The sequence below is a fragment of the Varroa destructor genome, unplaced genomic scaffold (genome assembly GCF_002443255.2).
Source record: "Varroa destructor unplaced genomic scaffold, Vdes_3.0 BEIS01000002.1, whole genome shotgun sequence".
Taxonomy (NCBI): domain Eukaryota; kingdom Metazoa; phylum Arthropoda; class Arachnida; order Mesostigmata; family Varroidae; genus Varroa; species Varroa destructor.
The window spans coordinates 33,458,057-33,477,310 of NW_019211455.1; the positions used below are offsets into that span (position 1 = coordinate 33,458,057).

Here is a 19,254-nt window from a genome sequence, read left to right on the forward strand (position 1 = left end):
TGATACTAATCAGTACGGTACTACTTTTATTGGTCTACGCTAAATGACTAGGTGCACCATGAGTAGATTCACGGCCATCCTATCGAGTCCTTAGCATTAGACTGCCAGGTGCGCTTCCTGTCAAATACACCGACGCACTTTTTCGGCCTAATCAAAGTACACAAAATCAACAAGAGAGGCCGAACTTTACACCTGAAAACCAATGACAAATAAAAGAATATGCAATAAATTATTGAGCTGGTGTTTAACTGGAACTTACGAGCTATGCTTTCTCATAAGTGATAGGCCCAAGGGTAAAACTTAGTAACGTTAAAATTTTGCTCGGGTATCTTTTCCATATCGTAAATGGTACGCGCAATATGCCTCGAGACAGGATACACTATAACGGATTTGACGTTCTGTCCGAAGAAATTGCAGCGAAAATCGCCAGGGCCGCAGTTGGTAGTTGCTCTAGACTGGGCTGATAAGTTCATTCCTCCAATAAACTCAAACGGTATAGTGACTAATTTATTTAAAACTAATTTATTAGTTTTAGCGCCATCGTCATCATATATGCATCCGTAATAAGTTGATGCCAAGGACGTATCGGAATAAACTTACTAATTAGATTTCTGCTGAAGTCGTTATCCATAATATTCAAATGATTCTTAAGTTAACGATGGACAGACAAAAGCGCACAGTAGAGCTTGAAAACTTTCCCAACTGAAGTGCTCGCCATAGCTTTTTATTTCCGCCGGTAGTAGCTTAAGCACCGGCCCATGATACATAACGACGAAGCGGCTGAATTCGATCTTCAACATTCTTGTTGCTGCCATTTCCTCAATCATTTAACTCAGTAAAACTGAATAACTGTATAAAAGTGAAAATTCAACTCCAGACGGGCAGCGCGAATTGTCCTTGTTTTCTATACGATAAATTGACTATTTGTGAGAAAAAAAAAACAATAAAAACAAAAGGTCTGTAATTAGTTCGAGTATAGTAAAGCATAACATCCAAGTTCGTTGCGGTGAACGGATACCAGTGCTAACTAACATCCCGGTAATGGGATTGTTCCACAATGAAAACCGACGATAGCGCATATGGAATAAGGCAGGCCCGACTATAAAAAAAATTGACATTATAAATCTGTTGGTTTAGTGTGTTTTTCCCAGCGTCAGCAATCATCGTGCTCGTTATCAGTATCTTTATCAGAAAGCGAACAAAGCTGAATTTACAAATGAAGTAGTTCATAATGAGCGAAGTTCACTAGTTTAAATGACAGATTCCTCTGGAAATGCAGCTAAATCTATAAAACTGTTAACGCTCTTAAATCCCGTTGCTCACCACTTCAGAAACGTTCTCCGTTTCTTTCTCTCTCAACGCGACTTTTCCCAACTCCTGAGACAATTTATGTAGAAGAATGCGCTTCAACGTTCAAGGGAATCCTGGTTTCTTTGACAGGGCATACCCAACGCCACCGAGGCCTGACTGACATCACACGCAAAATCAAGCGACGTCAGAACATAAAGCAATCAGTAACCCGCACTGCTCCTACTCCAGGTTTTCTCGAAGAAAACTCTCCGGCAAGCTGTAGTTGACGCACTAAACAACTGCTCCAACCACAGAAACGACAGATAAAAAAGACGTTTGCAACCCCCATTAGCCGCCACGAAGAGTAAAAGTAGTACGTCGGATCGAAGCGAGCCTTCTTATCTAACATCTCAGAGAGATCTAAGAGTGCCCTCGCCAATCAGTATACGACAGCTTCAAAAATTGTCCACAAGCAGCATTCATAACAACTACTATCGCTATTATGTTCGTCAGTCTTCTTTAGAAAGATGGCCACTTTTTGGCAGAGTCGTATGACACTTTACCGTCCGTGATATAGAAAAACAAATCATCTTATATAAACCTGAGCAAAATTGTCCTATTGTCGTCCCGTTTCGCGATATGGTAGCTATAGTTAAAAAAAAGCATTGAATAACGTAGAGTATTTCACAGTTTAGTTGTACAAAACCTGTATTCAAAAGGTGCAATATTCAAAGGAATAATCAAGCGCATGAATGAGCTGCATCAGATATAGGACCTAATAAAACGTTGACAAATTTTCCAATAAACTTCGGGATGATTTTCAAAATAAGGTCGCAGCTATAGATGCATTAGCCCGAACCAGTAATTGTGTAAACTGTCTTACTTAATAAGCCCTTTTTTGAATCTAGAAACTTTTACTGCACATGGTGGTAGTATCTTTTTTAGAAGGTAACTAAATGGAATTAAATTGAACAGATGCAGAAGCCGCTATTAGATAGGTATTTCCGAGTATAATATAATATTCCAGTTTCCTGTATGACAAGTCCCTGATAATTTAAAAGGAAAAATAAATTTGGAAAAAAAAACGCAAAATCCACAAATACTTAAAATATGTTTATAATAATAACAATAACAATTATAATCGTTACTAAAATAGAGGCGAAACTTATCGCAACATGTCCATAATAGGCCTCCGTATGTCTTGATAGACAGTTGCGCGTATAGAATACGGTAATAGTCACCTTTGACAGGTTCAACTGTAACTCAGCGATAAATTAGGAATTATTTTTCATTTTCCTTTTGCCTACCACAGGTTCCTCGCTTACTTTCGCGACATAATCATTGTAGCAAATAGGATCTATAGAGACTATGTCTCTGCCTGCACACATTGCGAATATTGCCGAGCGTACGATATGATTTCCCTGACGCCGTCTGCTTGGCCACCCTCCCTCCACTTCAGACCAGACCGACTGAACGAACTACCAGACAAGTTGACCTTAATGCTCATATCCACTTACCGTAGTAAGCGATGCGAGTATTATCCATACAGTGAAAAAGGATTTGCAGAAGCAAAAGTTGATAAATCGCGGCCCATCTGGGAAATTCGTCTTTTTTTTATTATATGAATGAACTATCCACTCCTGACGAAGACAGAAAGTACATCTAAATCCCTCTCCTTAAAAGATTACATCCTTTCGCTTATTAAGCGACTGTTGTTATACATGCATGCATGTATATTATCATTGCTACTGCAAAGATAGCTATGCTAGAAAGCCTGCGCAGAGAATAACTCATGTTGTCTATTTGAAAGCGACAAAAAAATAGGCGAAGGAAGAGATTCATCTGTTAGGCGTGTCGTGCTCACCGATTAGATATGGTTTACTTCAAACCCTTTGAAGCCAGTGTTTTTAACAAAGGCCTGTCTTTCGTTCTCGCCGCTCATCCGTATCATCGTTATGGCTGCAGTAGCTTTTCGCTGACCGCACCTCTCTATCCCCACCTGTTCATTCCATTTTCTCAGTTGTAGCTTTGTAGTCCGTTTGTAGGGTCGTGCTGGGTGTCGAAGCAACACGGTCGGTCTACAGTGGCCTGACGGGGCTTCCTTGTTCATTGTGCAAACGGCAGTACACATGCGAGGCGTCATCGACACAATATAGCAGGTTAGCCGTCCGCCGAAGGGAAAGAAATTCCTTTAAAGGTCCTCACTCGTCTTACAGAGACACGCACATAGGCTCCGTGCGCACAGGGCGGAATCAGACAGGAAGATCGGTAGCCGTAGTGAACTAAAACTCCTTTCGGAAGACCTCGGGTTCGGTGCGCGAGTGATCGCACAGAGGCAACGCTGCTTACAATTGCGAACACTCCAGTAAGGTGAGAAAGAAGCCCTGGCCGGGGAAGTCTGAGGTGAGTCAACCTCCTTTCAACACTCATTCAACTACTGTTACCTGGCTCCCTTTTCTTCTCCCTTTAGGGAAAATACAGCGTCTGGTGGAGCACACGCAGCAATGGCTACACCATGCGTAGCAGCAGTAGCTGTAACAGTACCAGCCTTCCTTTGCCTCCTTGTATCCTCTGTTCTCCTGCATCTTGTCCTAGAGCTTCGCCTTTCTTTTCTTTCTTTCTGTCCTTTTCCTCCTCCACTTCTCCCTTATATTCTTTTTTCTGTCCTACTAACGGCTGTCGCAGCAGAGTAGTAGGTTCATTCTTCTACTTTTTGGCCTGCTCTCTTTCTCTAATATATATGTAAAAAAAAATTTTTCCTCTTCCGTCTTTCCTTCTCTCTGTCCGTCTTCTTCCTCGCCCTTTTTCGAGTGGATTTTTCAATTGGGATTCTAGTACGATGGTGAAGAAGAGTCCAAACAGAAGCGCAAAGGACGCTACAGAGGGCTGGCTTGTCTCCTCGACCCCAGCTCTACCCCAGGTATCACAGGCGCACATACAACTCTCGGCGTCTCCTGAGGCCACTCGCCTCATTGCTCTAGCCAGAGTGATGTGTTATCGCGGCTCCGCCACCGCTGCCTCTCTGTCTGTCTCTATATGTCCGCCTGTCTGCTAGGCGCCCAGTTGCTGAGTCTATTCAGTCTACTGGCATTACTATTGCCTACACCTTTTGCTGGCAGCCTACAGGTTCCTATTCGACCAAAGAGAGAACCGCCGCTTACTTGATCCCGGTACTATAGGACACGACCACCAGTTCACAAAAAAAGAGGGACAAAGAAAATACACACATACACACACTATAGCGACACCATTCAAAACCTATTCAGACTGTGTTATCAATGTGATGACAAGTCCTGCCCCTTGGACTTGCTGCTGTTGAACGACCTATTAAATGCGAACTGAGGAACGAGTGCCATTGTACGCAAGCAGCGAATGATATATGGTGAGTACTTAAACAAAGTTTGGGCAATCGTTTTGCAATTGTTGTCGACTTTAAAGCCGGAAGTGTCGAACGAGAATCGTCGAAGTAACACTGGTTAGTGCTGACTGTACCGTCCATCGAAGTTCATGCAGACTTCCCGCCGTTTCCTAGAACGCATAGGAGCTTCAAAATCAAATAATCTTCTTCCATAAGAAAAGACAGCGGACAGTAACGATTTGTCCCACTTCAACATAGCGGACGACTTCGCCGTAGGTAGTGGAGAACCAAGAGGATAAACGCCAGTGATTCAGTATATAACAATGTAGTACTCAGTGGAATTTTTTGTTACAAATTTAATGCCCATACTGGCCCCAATTTCCGTGGGCAGGCGCTTCCGTGCCGTTCGATTGTTTAATTCTATAAAATTAGGTACAACATATGCCCCTGAAAACAGTCTGTCCTGTATGTATCTAACTATCGACGCAACTGCCTAAGCCGCTAGTGTGTTGAATACAAAAAAAAAGCCGTTAATTGACCGGCTGAAAAAAGACGATCATAACTTACTATAACAGGCACCTTATAATTGTATGCTCACTTGAGGTCTGTATTTTACGAGATATCAACCTGCGATATATTTATTAAACCTCCACCCACATTCTGAGCACGAACGTTACAGTATCTTTTCAAATATATAAACATTCTGATTTAGCTCGAAATACTAAGGTGCTAGCTAGTATGAATTCCAACATCGGGAAGGTATGGAATCAGATAGCTTTTTTTTTTGCTAGTCGATTTTTTTTGTAGCGTATTCAATGCATTATAAGCTTAAAAATATTAGTATCTATGCATGGTGGCTGTAACTATTAGATCTACCTTTGATCCTTACCTCGACTGTAGTCGTTGAGGGTAGCCCGTCGTCATCCCCAATATTATCTGTGATGTCTTTGTTGTTGTTGTTGTTGTTGTTGTTGCTATTATTATTATTGTTATTGTTCAACAGTTGTGGCTGTCCAATATTGCCCTCATCTGTATTATCCGTAGGGCGGTGAACTATCGGCAATGGTGATTCGTTTCCAGTGGGGCAACTGTTTGCCGGCACTTCGTTCTTCAATATTTCCGCACATCCTGGCAGTGTTCCTGCTACCAAGGAACCTCCGACTATCATTCCTCCGCCGCCTCCTCCTCCATTTGGGGCTGCAGTACTAATGCTGTTTAATGGTTGAGCGTGAAAATTGAGCAGTAGGGGGTTAAGTGACAACCCTAGTGGCGGCCCTCCAAGGCCGTTCAGGGGGTTCAATCCGTTCAAGCTGCCAAGACCACTTAGGCCATTGAGGGTTGGCAACAAAGGTGGAAGCGGCGTTGAGGCCACGGACGCTGCAGCTAGCGCAGCTCGATGTAGTGCTGACGAATATAAACCCTATAGTATGAAAGATTACAGAAAAAGGAAAACAAAGTTGTAGAACAAGAGCTTTTCACAAGAAGCAAAGCAAAGCAACCGTTAGGAGAGTGTACAGTACGAGCAGACTATATTCAAATATGACAGAAGTACATACGTTCGAGGAACACTGATATAAACAGAAAACACTAATGAAAACATTCAATTCAACATAAGGGATGCGTGAGTGGGTGCAGTGAAGTCAGCGAGAGGACACACCGCTACGCTAATTGCCGTGATTTTCTAATAGGAGTCTAACAAAACGTTTAGAAAAACTGAATAATTGATAATACGCACAGACCTGCAATAGTTGATGAGCTGCAACGATCTGATCCGTTGATGCTGTATTCGAGTGCGCGTTCTGCTGTGTTTGATGTTGTTGTTGCGGCTGCTGTAACTGGGATGTTTGATGGTGATTCACAGATAACGGATTGCCGCTTGGATGGTGTTGACTCTTACAAATAGGTGAACTACAATGGCTAGGTGAGTGTGGGGAGCGTGGTCCTAACGATTGCACCCCCCATGGCGACGAGTACAGTGCAGCGCCATTATAAGGACTTGATCGACAACTCGACATAGGAGCGCCGCTGACAAAATCGCTTTGGTCAGCCTCAGAGCGATTGTCTCTTGGAGACGGCACTCTGAAAATGGATTCGTTGATACGTCAATAAAAATAGAGTGTTTGTCGCTTATGTATACATAATTATTAACGAAATCGAGTCAGTGGTGAGTGGATTTCTATTTCACTATAACTGCTACATGGCGGTATATGCCAGATCTGAGGCGTTCCCTGGAATGCCCCTTTGGTTGAAACAACCGAACTCTTCCCCTATCATTATAAGAAATATCTCAAAAACTATACGTGAACTGTGATTACCATCGCCCTGCTTACCTAATATTATCGTTTTTCTGGAGCTTAAGAGTGACCTAACTGTGTCGCGCCTTGTAATCAACGATTTGTCGCCATCAATACCACAGGGCATATATACCGTGTGGTAAGATCTTTATTATATATATAACGAAAAAATCATAAGTTGTCAACTAATGTGAGTCTTTCGATGCTTCGCACATCCTTAGATAGAAGATATGATTTCATCTTCTGATTATCTCCGATTTGACTGGTTATTTATCTAGTAATAAATTCTGTAAAAATAAAGTTTTGGTATATCTTTAAATTGTTTAGAATACTAATGTTACTGATCACCCCAGTTCAGTAACGTTGGTGTTATAAACTTGTCTGCATATCGCACTATTTATTTATTATTTGTGCTAAATTATCTAGCTGAATTAAACTAAAAACGCTGCAGTTTTTACTACAAATAATAACTAGATAGATTTCGGAAAGTTACAAGCGTATAATTTCCATTTTGGAAAATATTTTCTAAGGTTCGGAAAGTATCTATATTTTTTAAGAAAACAGATCTTAAAGGAACAAATGTCCGTTAACCAGACAAAGCTTGAAATAGTCGACGACGATAAAATTGACGAAAATAATATAGCATTGCATTTTGCCTTGAACTGGATGAGTTTTAAGTCGCTTTTTCAAAATAAAAACAAAGTTTATTATTATAATTTTTCAATGAATCCACCTATCAAGAAATCACTTAGATACGCGCGCTACGCCTGCCGATAAATTATGCATTCTATTTTCCTCCATAAATCGTATCGCTACAGAAAAAAGTACGAAAAATCAATTCGTATTCGATCAGCTTGTGGTTTGTTTTTTGACAGAGAATTATATCGTGCGCACGTATATTAACCTGTGGTCAGTCGTGGTGTTTGGGGCACATAATCGGCCAAGAAAAGGTGGAAGAGTGGATGTAGGTGCTAGCCTTTTATCCTCATCGCGTAGACATAGGTATTCGTAGAAAGGAGGCATAAGTTGCGAAACTTCCTTCTTGACCATGGCGGGCACACGATCAGCCGAGGCAGATGACATCGTTGGTTTTGGTTTTCTTCTTGGCTTGTATTTGTAATCGGGATGTTCTCTCATATGTTGTGCTCGAAGTCTTTTAGCTTCCTCGATGAACGGCCTTTTAGAAGCCTCGGAGAGCCGCTTCCACTCAGTTCCGAGTCTTTTGGAAATCTCCGAATTATGCATCTTTGGATTCTCTAACGCAATTTTACGTCGTTGCGCCCGGGACCATACCTACACGGAGAAAAAGAACAGTTGAGGTCTAATGTTATTCAATAGGCTCCAACAGGCAAACTATATGTTCTTGCTCGTGATAAGAAATTCACTCTTATTCTGGATTTTACTAATGGATTGCTAGAGCACTGCGTATAAAATAACCGCCATAGCAATCGAACTGACCGTCTACCAAGATACTGCGGCTACTTAGCTAGAGACGATACACAAATGTGAATACCTCAGAATCACATCGACAGAATACTTCAGATAAGTTTCAGTTATTGCTCATATCTCAGCAAAGATGACACCGAGCGCCTGTGAGCCGTGTACATCGGCAAGAGAACATTGTCGTACGTACTACTTATACGAAACTGATTCGGAATCATGTCTTTCTTTTTCTACTTACCATAAACGCATTCATTGGCCTCTTAACATGGTTATCATCTTGACAGGCTGCATCCTGTGTTTCGCCTGCGATGAGAGGGCTTTCATCTTTCACTGGCTGGAAGAGCTGACTTGAAATTGATCGATAGTCAAACGATGGATTAAACGGCAGCATGATTCCTGTGTTAAATCGTCAACCAACGTTCGAACTTTAGATACGTCATAAAATGGTAGGCAAAGAGTAAATGAAAATGGAAGGTGCCCACATCTTGACAGTCCCAGTAGACTTCACGCAATTTAGGCTACTGTGCAATGAAAAATCTATTTAATATAGCACATAGAATAAGGTACCATCTAAGCCTTCACACACACTAATCGCGTAAAATACGTTCAACGCGTACACTCTACGCGTTCAACTGGAACACTCTGTTTGTGTATAGTAAACACCACCTGACCACTGGGTTGTGTCGAAGGTCTAAAGCACAAGAAAATTTATTTGCAAATCTGTACCAAACGCGAAAAAACTTGGATACAATGGAGCTGGGAGAGGTTAGTATTCATTCATAAAAGTCCAATATACATATATAAAGGTGGATTAGCGGATGCCGAACAGTCTAGGGCAGTGCAGTTGATAACTACGGGAGAGAAATTGGGAGAAATCATACGGCTACAAATTTAGCTATCAACACAAACGTTCTGTAAGTTCATAAAGGTCACGACAAGTTTCTGATAACAAGTATGTTACGGAGACATACCTTCGGCCAAAAGTCAATGTATCAATCCTCTGCAACGACAAAATAGGTCACTTTCCCCCTCTCTATGATGGGATCTGCCAAGAAAGCTTTCCTGCTACTGGAAGTACACACTTCTTGACTGGTAAAAACTCATATTGCCGCATTTAAGGTTTCTGACTTAACTGCCGCGGAGTGGTTTAGTGCGACTCATCGATACGGCCAGAACGATTACTTCGTTAGAATTAAGAATAACCTTCAGAACAATTCAGCTGAAACATTGGGTTTGCCCAAATTGAAATGCAGTCGGTGAATAAGTTTTCTCGGAACGGACGAAGTTAGAACGAAAGTTGATACTTAATTTTTTAGCGCCATTTAAACGTTAAGGAGTGGTGAGCCGGCAGAACCTTACGAGCCAAAGGACCCGAGGCCGAGCTGCGGACTCGGGTGTTCGGGTAAGCCATGCTTGTCCATTCGATGCGCATAATTCATTCGATCAGACTGTGTGACTCACTTAAGTGAGTCCTTCGGTCTATCTTGCATTTTATCGGGAGACTTACTCAACGGACAGTTTATATTTGATTAGTATGTTATGTAACTATATATATATATATATATATATCGTTCGGAAGTATAGAATGGGTCGAAATTTCTGATATTGGGTTCCTTCCTCTTTCTTTATTGCTTTCAGTTTTCCTTACCTGCATCGAACAAAAGTTCTAGAGACAAGTGTTTCTCATCGAGTTGTATCGTTAGAATTACATTTATAGACACATATTACCTCAGCTATTTGAAATACAAGCTTACTAGCAATAGATATTTTTAGAGCTTTAGGGAATTTTCTAGAATAAAATGTTGACTCCTGTTGTTTATGTGTCTTCTTGTTGCTGTTGTTACCCTTATTTGGGTATTACGAGGGGCATCCGTAAAGCGTACCCAAATAAGACAGGCAAGTGCTGGGGTGAAGAAACAAATATCTTGCCGCAGTTACCATAATTGTCGTTCCCCGCGCAATTTTGAATGAGGAAATTTCACCAACAAAAAAAGATGCCAAAACGGTTTTTTATTTGGAAGAAAGTGACGCGCTATGGTGAGAGGAGCGCTGATATAACGACAAATGCCAATATTTGGATAAATTTTCCGTGGTATTGTTTGGCTTCCTGATTGATCGTAACATGAACTTACTTACACCATTCCCTATGCTATCTTATAGGCACATAAATTAAGTAAGTAGTATTCTGAGTTAATATTCTAGCGCAGCTAAGGCCGAACCGTTTCGCGCACTCGCCCCAGCAACAGCCCTTGTCTGTGCGTAAAGATTATCCGCTGTGCTTAAACCAAATTGGCAAATCACATCGAATTTATTTATGGTTTATTTACGGTACCGTCTTTACGGGGTACAGCGAAGCGCGCTGTTATACACTATGGCATTTCTACTGGTTGTCAGATTGAGATTGACCATGACAGGTATCATTGAATTTCTTCGATGCATCAGATAGAATTCCATATAATCTATATATCTCATATAAAAGAAGTTCACTGTGTCTTCATAAGCGGCCTGGGCGAAAAAATCTGTTCTTCTCACCATTGGATGACTGCGTAAATACAAATCCAACCTACTACTACTACTGCTAATACTAATGCGATTGTAGATTGCCTGAACGATGATTGCATGAGTAGCTATGTCGGCTGACTCTTAAAAGAGAGCTGAATATCTGCTTGACACGGTGGGACAAAGCATGTATTTTGTCAGTGAAAACTGTAACTTATGATTCTCATTGGTTGTTTATTGCGCCTGTTGTGGCAGCAATATTTCACTATATTTGTTATCTAACGACAAGCCTTACCCGCATTGTAAGAACAAAAGAAGCCAAAATGTTTCCAAACTATCACGTCCTTATGGAAAAGCAGTATTTGACAAAAGCGCTTCCTCGTTATGTGTGATTCCTACTTATTCCGACGGTTTTAACGCACCTAGCAAAAACCCATAATTTTAATTAACATAGCCGCTATGCGTAATTACTAGCTTCTCTTGACTAACCAAAGAAGCGTCTCGTGAATTACTGTAAAAAGGAAAAATGCTCAGTTTCTTGTAATTCCGCTGTCCTTTAATAACCATAATCTGAGGAGAACAAATTTAAGAAAATAGAACTTACCCGCTCCTTGGCATTGTCCGCCATCCTCTGGAACACCAGGTACACGACCCTCAAAGCTCATCATCATTTTTTAATTTCGATCAAGCGTCAATTTCTTATATTTTCTGTCAAAGACTCGCGGTCTCATGAGCTGGTTGGTGCAACTTTTCTCTACTAGATACTATACACTTTGAAAGATGCTCCGGTAAACGCGCACTCACTCCACGTGTCTGTCACTGCACTAAATAATAGGTTACGACCGGCAAATTAAAGCGGTCACTTTTGGCCGTTCTGCTACGCAGTATTACAATCTAGCCCACTCTCTAACAGCTTCTCACTGAAACGTGTCCTGTTCTGCACAAGTTGGTCACTGGGTAAGCACGAGGATGTACTGAGATGTAAGAGAGGCAACGAGGGATCCTACCCTCATCGCGGTGGCAAGGATCGCAAGGTAGGCCTCAACCTCACAGAGACTCGGAATAGCGCATGCGCGAGCCTACACCTTGGGCGGGTCCAGGGGCGGAGCCAAAACGACAGCTACCTCATAGCTCAGAGAAAACACTCTTTGTTTTAGCACTCGAGTCAACTAGGTTAAAGGAGGCGGCCTTTAGGGGGTTGGATCTCAAATACACCCACCGTCGCGATACCTGATACGGTGCTTCCTTGACACCATGTGTTCTTTACGCACAGGATGACATCATGCTCATCAGGGTACGCGGCAGTAACCGGCCGGGAACGGAAAAGTGCATTCGGAGGCCTAAAAGTTATTAGAGCGAGTCGGCTCCGTTCTTCGGGCATCGGAATATTAATTTATCCGATATTTTACATCAGTTCAGGAATTCTATGCATCACATGTATTGTATATAGCTAAAAGCTAACGATAGAACTAATTTATAATGCGTTCTATATATTATATATAGTACAGCACAGATAATTGGTCTGCTTTTGTCACTCTTGTGGTGAAATCCCTCGGCGATTTTACCGATTGGCTCGAATGAACTGATAAAGTGTTTTTTTTTTGGTAAAAAATCCACAAGATAATAAGGCATATTATTTTTGGCATATGGTTTATTTGTTTTGGTGCACTGTATATATATTTATGTTAAAAGAAGTACCGGTAAGCCGAACTGTGTAACTGACATTTCTCAATGATGTTTTGTTTTGAGCGACAGTTACGTCTCGTGACTTTCAATTGTTCCCCTATATCGAAAAATGATACGTCCATGGTAGATGAGGCTAGACCTTAGCGTTTCTGTATGTTAGGCGCGAGAATTTTATGTAATCGCAAAGAAAGGACGAACTGCGGCCTTTGACGCAGTTGTAGGGGTTATACAACTGTTTCTCTATATAGACGTTATGTTTTACGTCCTCTGGACAACGACTTATTTTTATATAATTTACCGCGACTAGTCACGACTGACTCATTGTGAGTGCCACACTGAATAGGTTCATTTTTCGTTAGTTTTTCCAAATACGATAATCATACAAAGCAAGCTATAGCATATCAGTATGCATTTGCTGCCATTATTATATGCAGCGCTTGCTGGAAACTAATATGACTCATATGTAATAGATGTACATAGACAAGGAGTCAACCATGTATCGGTCATGCTATCACCTGCTCTAGGGGGAGTTTGAGGAGAATGATCGGATAACGGGCACCTTTTAAGGTAGCGTTTTTAAAATGATCCTTATTAAACATTTCCATAGGAACAACTGTACATATTTTTTTAATCGTTTACGAACTGCAATGCGCTATCAAGCCTCTGGATGCTCCGTTGACTTAGTCGGAACGCAAATAGATAACGTCTCATAAGAGAATAGGGAATCACCGACGATGCACGGTGTTTTCGTCGGAAGAAAACAGCCTGCAATTATCCTACTTTGTTTTATCTTTCCTATACACCAGATGCTATTGTTGATGCGTGCAACTTTTCGTCGGGTCCTATTTTTTTGCACTCTTTGCTCTGCCTTTACACTACATATATTATTCTAACGTTAGCCATATTTTCGTTAACGTAAAAGCGTTGTCAAGTTAGCTCATTAACCGCGCATCGGCGATGCGTAAACAAGAACGAAAGGTTAGCGGTTTGTTAATAAAGTAAATCGCTCCCATCGGACGAATCAGTAATTCCTATGGTGTAGCTAGCCGGAACAGAGTATTCAGATACCCATTCGATAGAACGTATCCTTCATATATTAAATTGGCCGAATGCTTTCGGTGCTCGAAATTTAATTTATATTTCGTTTAGGGTATTGAAAAAGATAAAGTTTTTTATACATACAATTAAAGAAAATGTTACGACTTTTACGTCCGGTGTTGCTATCAGACACATTTGCATGAAAATACACGGACAAAAAATAGAGCACTATCCTATGTTTAGGTTGAGCATATTGCGACACTTTGTCTCTTAAGACGTAACGCAAATTCTCTTTAATGCTATTGTTAGCATATGCGTGCAGCCAATACGTACGTTTTGGATAGTGAGCTACAGATGCAAACGGAAGCGAATGTTCCAATGCGTGCGCTTACAACAACAGTCAGTCTTTAGTGGATGAGACTCCTCACAAGAAACGCATGATTTCAGCTTACTTAGAATTTCATCGTCATCGTACTGAGTGCGTGAAAATAATAGTCGATTGTTGGTTTTGATATTGTAGGTACAGCCATCTCATGAAAATATAGAGAGAGAGATCAGATCTCAGCAGAAAGCACATTGATGTTCCTGTCTGTGCGGGGCCCGCGTGTGTTTGTGTAGATGGAGTGGATCATTCATACAGAAGGCGAGATGTTTGCTTTGTTCCGTCCGGCGAATCGCCGCGGATAAAGTGATTGATTATTTGAGCGTTAACAATCTGGTTACTTTTCGTTTCCCAAGAGTCAAAGTGCTTCTTAAAATCGCGTCCGAGGTGGAACTTCGAACGTCACCCCCAGGCCCAACGTCGAATTTCTATAACTATCACTATAACGTGTTATTTCTGGTTCAAAAGCCACAGTTCTATGAAGTTTGTTGGCCTAGTAGTTCACAGTTCGAACTGTGAACAGAACTTCCTTTCAGTACTAACGTGGCAAGTTCTCAGTCGCTCAGAAAGCATAGTACCTGCATATGTTACAAATACACTTTTCTATATTAGTCATTGAAACTACATTTGATAATAGTCGGCAACTTCTCTAGAAGAAAAATTAGAATTTAAGACCTTTATCGATGCACTGTGGCCATTGTGAAACAATTACTTTGAAAAATGTTTAGCATAGCCATCAGTCTGGTCCAAAAACGGTACTAGACTTATTTCATGTAGGTATGCATACTAAGCCTTTTTATAACAATAACTTAACTAGAATCGCCTTCTCTGCGAACAAAGCCGGCTTCCTACAGCTACCACAATATATTCTAAGTGGCCCCTGTCCATATTATCAATTCAGTTTAAAACATTGCACATGTTTACAGCAAATATGTTATTTTCACTTAGAATACTCAACTTTGAAGCACTGGAGATCGAGCAAGGCATTCGGAAGACTTAATAATAAAATGTACACTAAGTTCACTAAGGCCAAATAGAAGTTATATGAAAATGCAAAAAAATAATAATTAAAGTTTAACTGAAATTACTTCTCCTTTGAGTATCTGCAAGCATGATAGATCTCATTTCCAATTTACATTATCCTTTACGTGTTCTGGACTCGACGTCCGTTCGTCGTCGTCGAGGCCGTCACGTCCTTGCTCTTCTGAGTTGGAGAATGGTCATCCTGAAATCATTTTTTAACTTAGATCTAACCTTAGACTTAGCTCAATGTTTCTATTTTGCTTCGTTTCACTGTTTACCATTTACTTATTAGTTATCGGGATGATGTATGGCAAGTACAAATATATCTGGGGTATGTAATTATGTTCTAGACATCCTTGTGCCTTCAAAGTGGATAATTGCTAATTAGAGAAATGTATTCGCAGCGTGGCTTTTCATTGTAACAAGCGCGTAAGTTATCTATCTTGCTAACTGCTTCCTCGGCTGCTGACAATTCCATATACGCTAAGTAAAGTGGATCTGTATTGGCTTGAAGACTGGCTAAAGAAAACGAGCTCACTCCACTAGTCAGCGTGATAACACAAAGTCAAGGTGGCGAAGTCACTATTGTTTAAATGCAACTGGGCTAGTTATTCTCTCTAAAAGTAAAAGCCCACTTTGAGCTATATAGGAGATGGCCACGTGCAACGCCGGTGCTTGCATATTTTTCCCATAAAGTTGCAAAGTGGGCAACACGATAAACGTTTCTGAATGTTTATTCTCAACAACTCGATAGAATTCTTTTTCTTTTTCGATAGGCTCCGCGATGGAGCCCGCAGCGATCTGGCGCTGCTCCCTCGTCGAGCTCGCCAACTTCCCACTCTGCATATTGCCTTTTACTAACGCCTTGGCGACGTTAATGGTCTTCCGCTTTCCTCAACCAATCAGTGCTTAAAGATAGCCGACCACTTCTATGCGCTGCTGTTACTTAATTCTCTGAAACTACTTCTCAGCAAAAGGGAAATGCTCCGTTTGATAGGCAGTGGTCAATCCAAATTTATCTCCGCTAAAATCAGTTAGACATGATTGTGTGCCATTTCAGGAAACAGGTGTATTTGTTCGTTATTAATCACAGATCGACTGCTCTGCTTTAAAAAGGTAACTGGAAGCCTGCTACACCCGACGGTAAAGTCCAGTTTCGAACCCAGACAACAATGTATTTCTAGGTTTAGTAGACAGACACCTCACGACTGCATTAACCCATACTATGCTATACTCATGGAGCAACTGCTTCTAAAAACTAGAAACAATAGACTGAGCTAGGCTTCCATATATGTTCTTCATCTAGGATTTTTTATGTCTTCCATGACGTCGTTTCGAGTCTTACCTGAGAGTCATGCGGTATAAGTAATATGTGAGCGACAATAGAATCATTAAAGTCAATTTAATTTGAAGTGGTTTAGTCGCGACACATTAGTATTGACACTAATTCAGCTTTTGCTGTACACCTCATCCTCATGTAGCATAAACGACGGGCATATCCAAGATTGTTGACTATCCACCTGTGCGCTGCAACATATAGTCTAGAACCGTCCGCCCTCCGGAACAGTTCTTCCCTGAGAATTTGCCCTCGCACGCGTTCCATTATATGTCCAAAACTGTTCGCGCTCTGGATTAGTTCATCCTTGAAAAACTACCCTCGGTGGTCGAACTAACTGTTGAGATTACACCCCCTGACGCTTAAGGCTACGCATTTCGGCGTTCTCTGAAACTTATCACTTTTTTAAGCGAAGGTACTTCTGAATCGTGACAAAAATCGCAATACATGCCCTCGCCCCCTAGGTTTTGCACTTTGGGGCAAGGCTTTGGACTTTAGCAACCTTCACCCTTCACATCAAGCTATTACTTTCCTTAGTTGTGGGTGTATGCCAGGGGCCATATCAGTATCCGCTGTAAAGTATCCAGTTTTGTTTCAACGCCTGCATGTCCGCCTGTTTTCCCGGAGTGACCTCAGTTGTTGATTACGCAATCTACAACAGCGCTCGTGATTCGAAACAGGAGCGTGCTAACGACTATGTATTCCCGAAGGTGTGCTTCTGCGTCGAGTTCAGCTATTCCCTTAAGATGAGAATCTTCTGTTCCGGGACATTGCAGTCTCCTGATATCGGTCGCCTTAGGGTCTTCCGAACCCATAGCGTGTGTCAACAGCAACTCTGCACCCAAATCTAATTCTTTCTTCTACACTACACTATTCCGTCGAGTCCGGCTGATCTTAAGACTGCGATGCTTAGCTCAGCAAAGGCGTTACATGCCAGAAAGTGAACCCAGTGTGCACTTCGTCTGACTTTGCCGACGGTTCAAATTCACATCGTGGCTGCATCCGATAGGCGCTTACAGATTTCGCAAGAGTCGTGAAATCAGGCGGCAATGCTGCAGTAAAGTGGTTCGCAGGGTTGCAACACCGACACGGTTTTCTTGCGTTGCTTAAGAACTTCTTATTCTAATGGCAATCCTGACATGCTCCAACAGAAATCGTTTCTCCTTGATGAATACGTATAGGTTTTCATCATATTTTCCGACCGGACTTACCCATAATGTTCTGCGCCGTGAGGTGGTGCTTCTCGTGGCAATTGCTCGAACATACGAGCCTTAGCCTTATCTCATGTCGCCTTGTTGCCCAAAACGGGTTCGAATCACTAGTGAGCTGGACCTGGCACAAGTCCATAATTAATCCCGAACAGACGCTTACGCGACGAACTGTTGACGCTCCCTGCTGTTTTCAGAGTCCCGATCCATTACCTATGTCTCGAGGAGCCAAGAAAGGCCAGTTTCGGTGCCAACATGGCTTGTTCCAAACCCCCTGTTAAACGCTCCATCACAAAGTATGACTTCGCAGATTCGTCCGCCGTTTATCTGACCTTCATTTTACTAGTGGAAAAGTTCGTACCAAAAATATCAATACAGATTTCGGTCACCAATTGTAGTGACGACGACGCACCAGGAGCAGCGATTTTCTCGCTTTACACTGGATCGTTGTATGGGATTAAGCATTATACGTGCCGTAGTACTGTACAAAAACAAAAAATATACAAAAACACTTACATTGACGATATTTACTGAAAGGATCTTTAAAAAACAAGGTTTCTGTAATTCGCTGCCCAATTATATAGTTCTGATTAGAGATTTCAACGTAGAAATTTAGGCTGAGTGACGCTGTCTGAGAACGTTCATGATTTAGTGAGCATTTAAGGAGGAGGCTAAAATACTAATAATAATAATAATAGGTAATAGTTCGAACCATCTGTTTTATTATAAATGTCGGGCATGAACAAGTGTACGTAATCTATTTAGTGCCACACTGCCACGTATCTCAAGAATTATACCGTGCGAAACTCCTGCAGGGTGCTGGAATGTTTGAGTTCCCTAGAGGAACAGCAGCTACAGGAGGACATATCGAGCTTCCCAATCGACCAAACGACGCGGTTGGTCAGACCGATTGAATCCTGTCTTTTACGGTACACAATAATCGACAAAAGTCATCATTCCGGGTCATTATGCATGGGCCGAGATTCTCTTCGCCCCTGGCAATACCAGTTATTAAACAAAGCTTGAGATATACCTGAATTTTCTTCGCTTTGACATACTTCTATCACCAAAATGTGGATGCTTCTTCTACATAGACAAGGCAACCTTATAGTCTCGCATCTGTCCATTGAAGAGCTGGACGATACAAGTAAAAATCGCCTCTCTGCCTCGAAATTTTCACGATATACTAGTACGCCGTTCTATGCGCCCCATTTTTTTTTCCTATTCGATAAGCCTATTATTGTCACGGGTAATAGTTGCATAAATGCCAATTATCGAGTAGTGAAATACTTAAAGAATCCAACGGTCCAGTCCTTGAAACAAACCGATTTCTACATGTTGCTATTATTGTATATTCTTTAGCTTACGCAATTCGAAGGAACTTCGCCTAGTGAAATAGGGCCTGTCGATCTCGGCAACGGCGAGCTGATATCGTCGTGCGTGATATGCTGGATGCTTTATTACTATCATATTATTAAAATAAACCGTTGACCAGTCGCCGTCAATAGCAGTATTGTTAGGGCTTTACGTGGATTCGGATCCTGTACGTTCTAAGCGAAAGTATTGTACGGTAGTCATCTGAGGGGACGAGCTTGGCAACTAGGCTTCTGCTTAGCAATAGTGGGCGGATGCGTAACATTATAAAAGACAGAGGAATCAGAAACTTGATTGCAGAACTCAAAGTTCTTATCCAAATG

The 19,254-nt window shown here is 41.5% G+C and overlaps 1 protein-coding gene and 1 long non-coding RNA gene across 9 annotated transcripts in view; one reads left to right on the forward strand and one right to left on the reverse strand.

Annotated features, from left to right (window-relative positions):
- Positions 1 to 14,506, reverse strand: LOC111245435 (uncharacterized). Of its 8 annotated transcripts, none has more exons than XR_015321284.1 (8): positions 13,942 to 14,502; positions 11,489 to 12,224; positions 8,624 to 8,781; positions 7,847 to 8,235; positions 6,388 to 6,727; positions 5,538 to 6,068; positions 601 to 920; positions 1 to 192 (listed from the first exon to the last, which is right to left on the reverse strand). XR_015321284.1 is itself a non-coding variant. In XM_022793806.2 (6 exons), the coding sequence occupies exons 1-6, from the start codon at positions 11,553 to 11,555 to the stop codon at positions 187 to 189; spliced, it is 1,491 nt and encodes a 496-aa protein (XP_022649541.1). In that variant the 5' UTR covers positions 11,556 to 13,935; the 3' UTR covers positions 1 to 186. The 8 variants fall into 8 exon arrangements, 1 of the variants encoding a protein (XP_022649541.1); XR_015321285.1 differs by lacking the exon at positions 13,942 to 14,502 and adding an exon at positions 13,753 to 13,935 and having other exon boundaries at positions 11,489 to 12,004; XR_015321283.1 differs by lacking the exon at positions 13,942 to 14,502 and adding an exon at positions 13,753 to 13,935.
- Positions 13,975 to 19,254, forward strand: part of LOC147757694 (uncharacterized) — a 15,381-nt gene continuing 10,101 nt past the window's right edge. Inside the window, exons 1-2 of the long non-coding RNA XR_015321289.1 lie at positions 13,975 to 14,086; positions 16,074 to 16,129. This is a non-coding gene — a long non-coding RNA (uncharacterized LOC147757694). The remainder of the gene's footprint in view (positions 14,087 to 16,073; positions 16,130 to 19,254) is intronic.

What these genes read in the sequence shown, in the direction of transcription:
- LOC111245435 (XM_022793806.2), bottom strand. Translation starts at nt 11,555, where the DNA reads ATGATGATGAGCTTTGAGGGTCGTGTACCTGGTGTTCCAGAGGATGGC. An exon ending in GGCCAATGAATGCGTTTATG is followed by an intron (nt 8,236 to 8,623) that starts GTAAGTAGAAAA and finishes TTCTCCGTGTAG; the next exon opens with GTATGGTCCCGGGCGCAACG. An exon ending in AACACCACGACTGACCACAG is followed by an intron (nt 6,728 to 7,846) that starts GTTAATATACGT and finishes ATCCATTTTCAG; the next exon opens with AGTGCCGTCTCCAAGAGACA.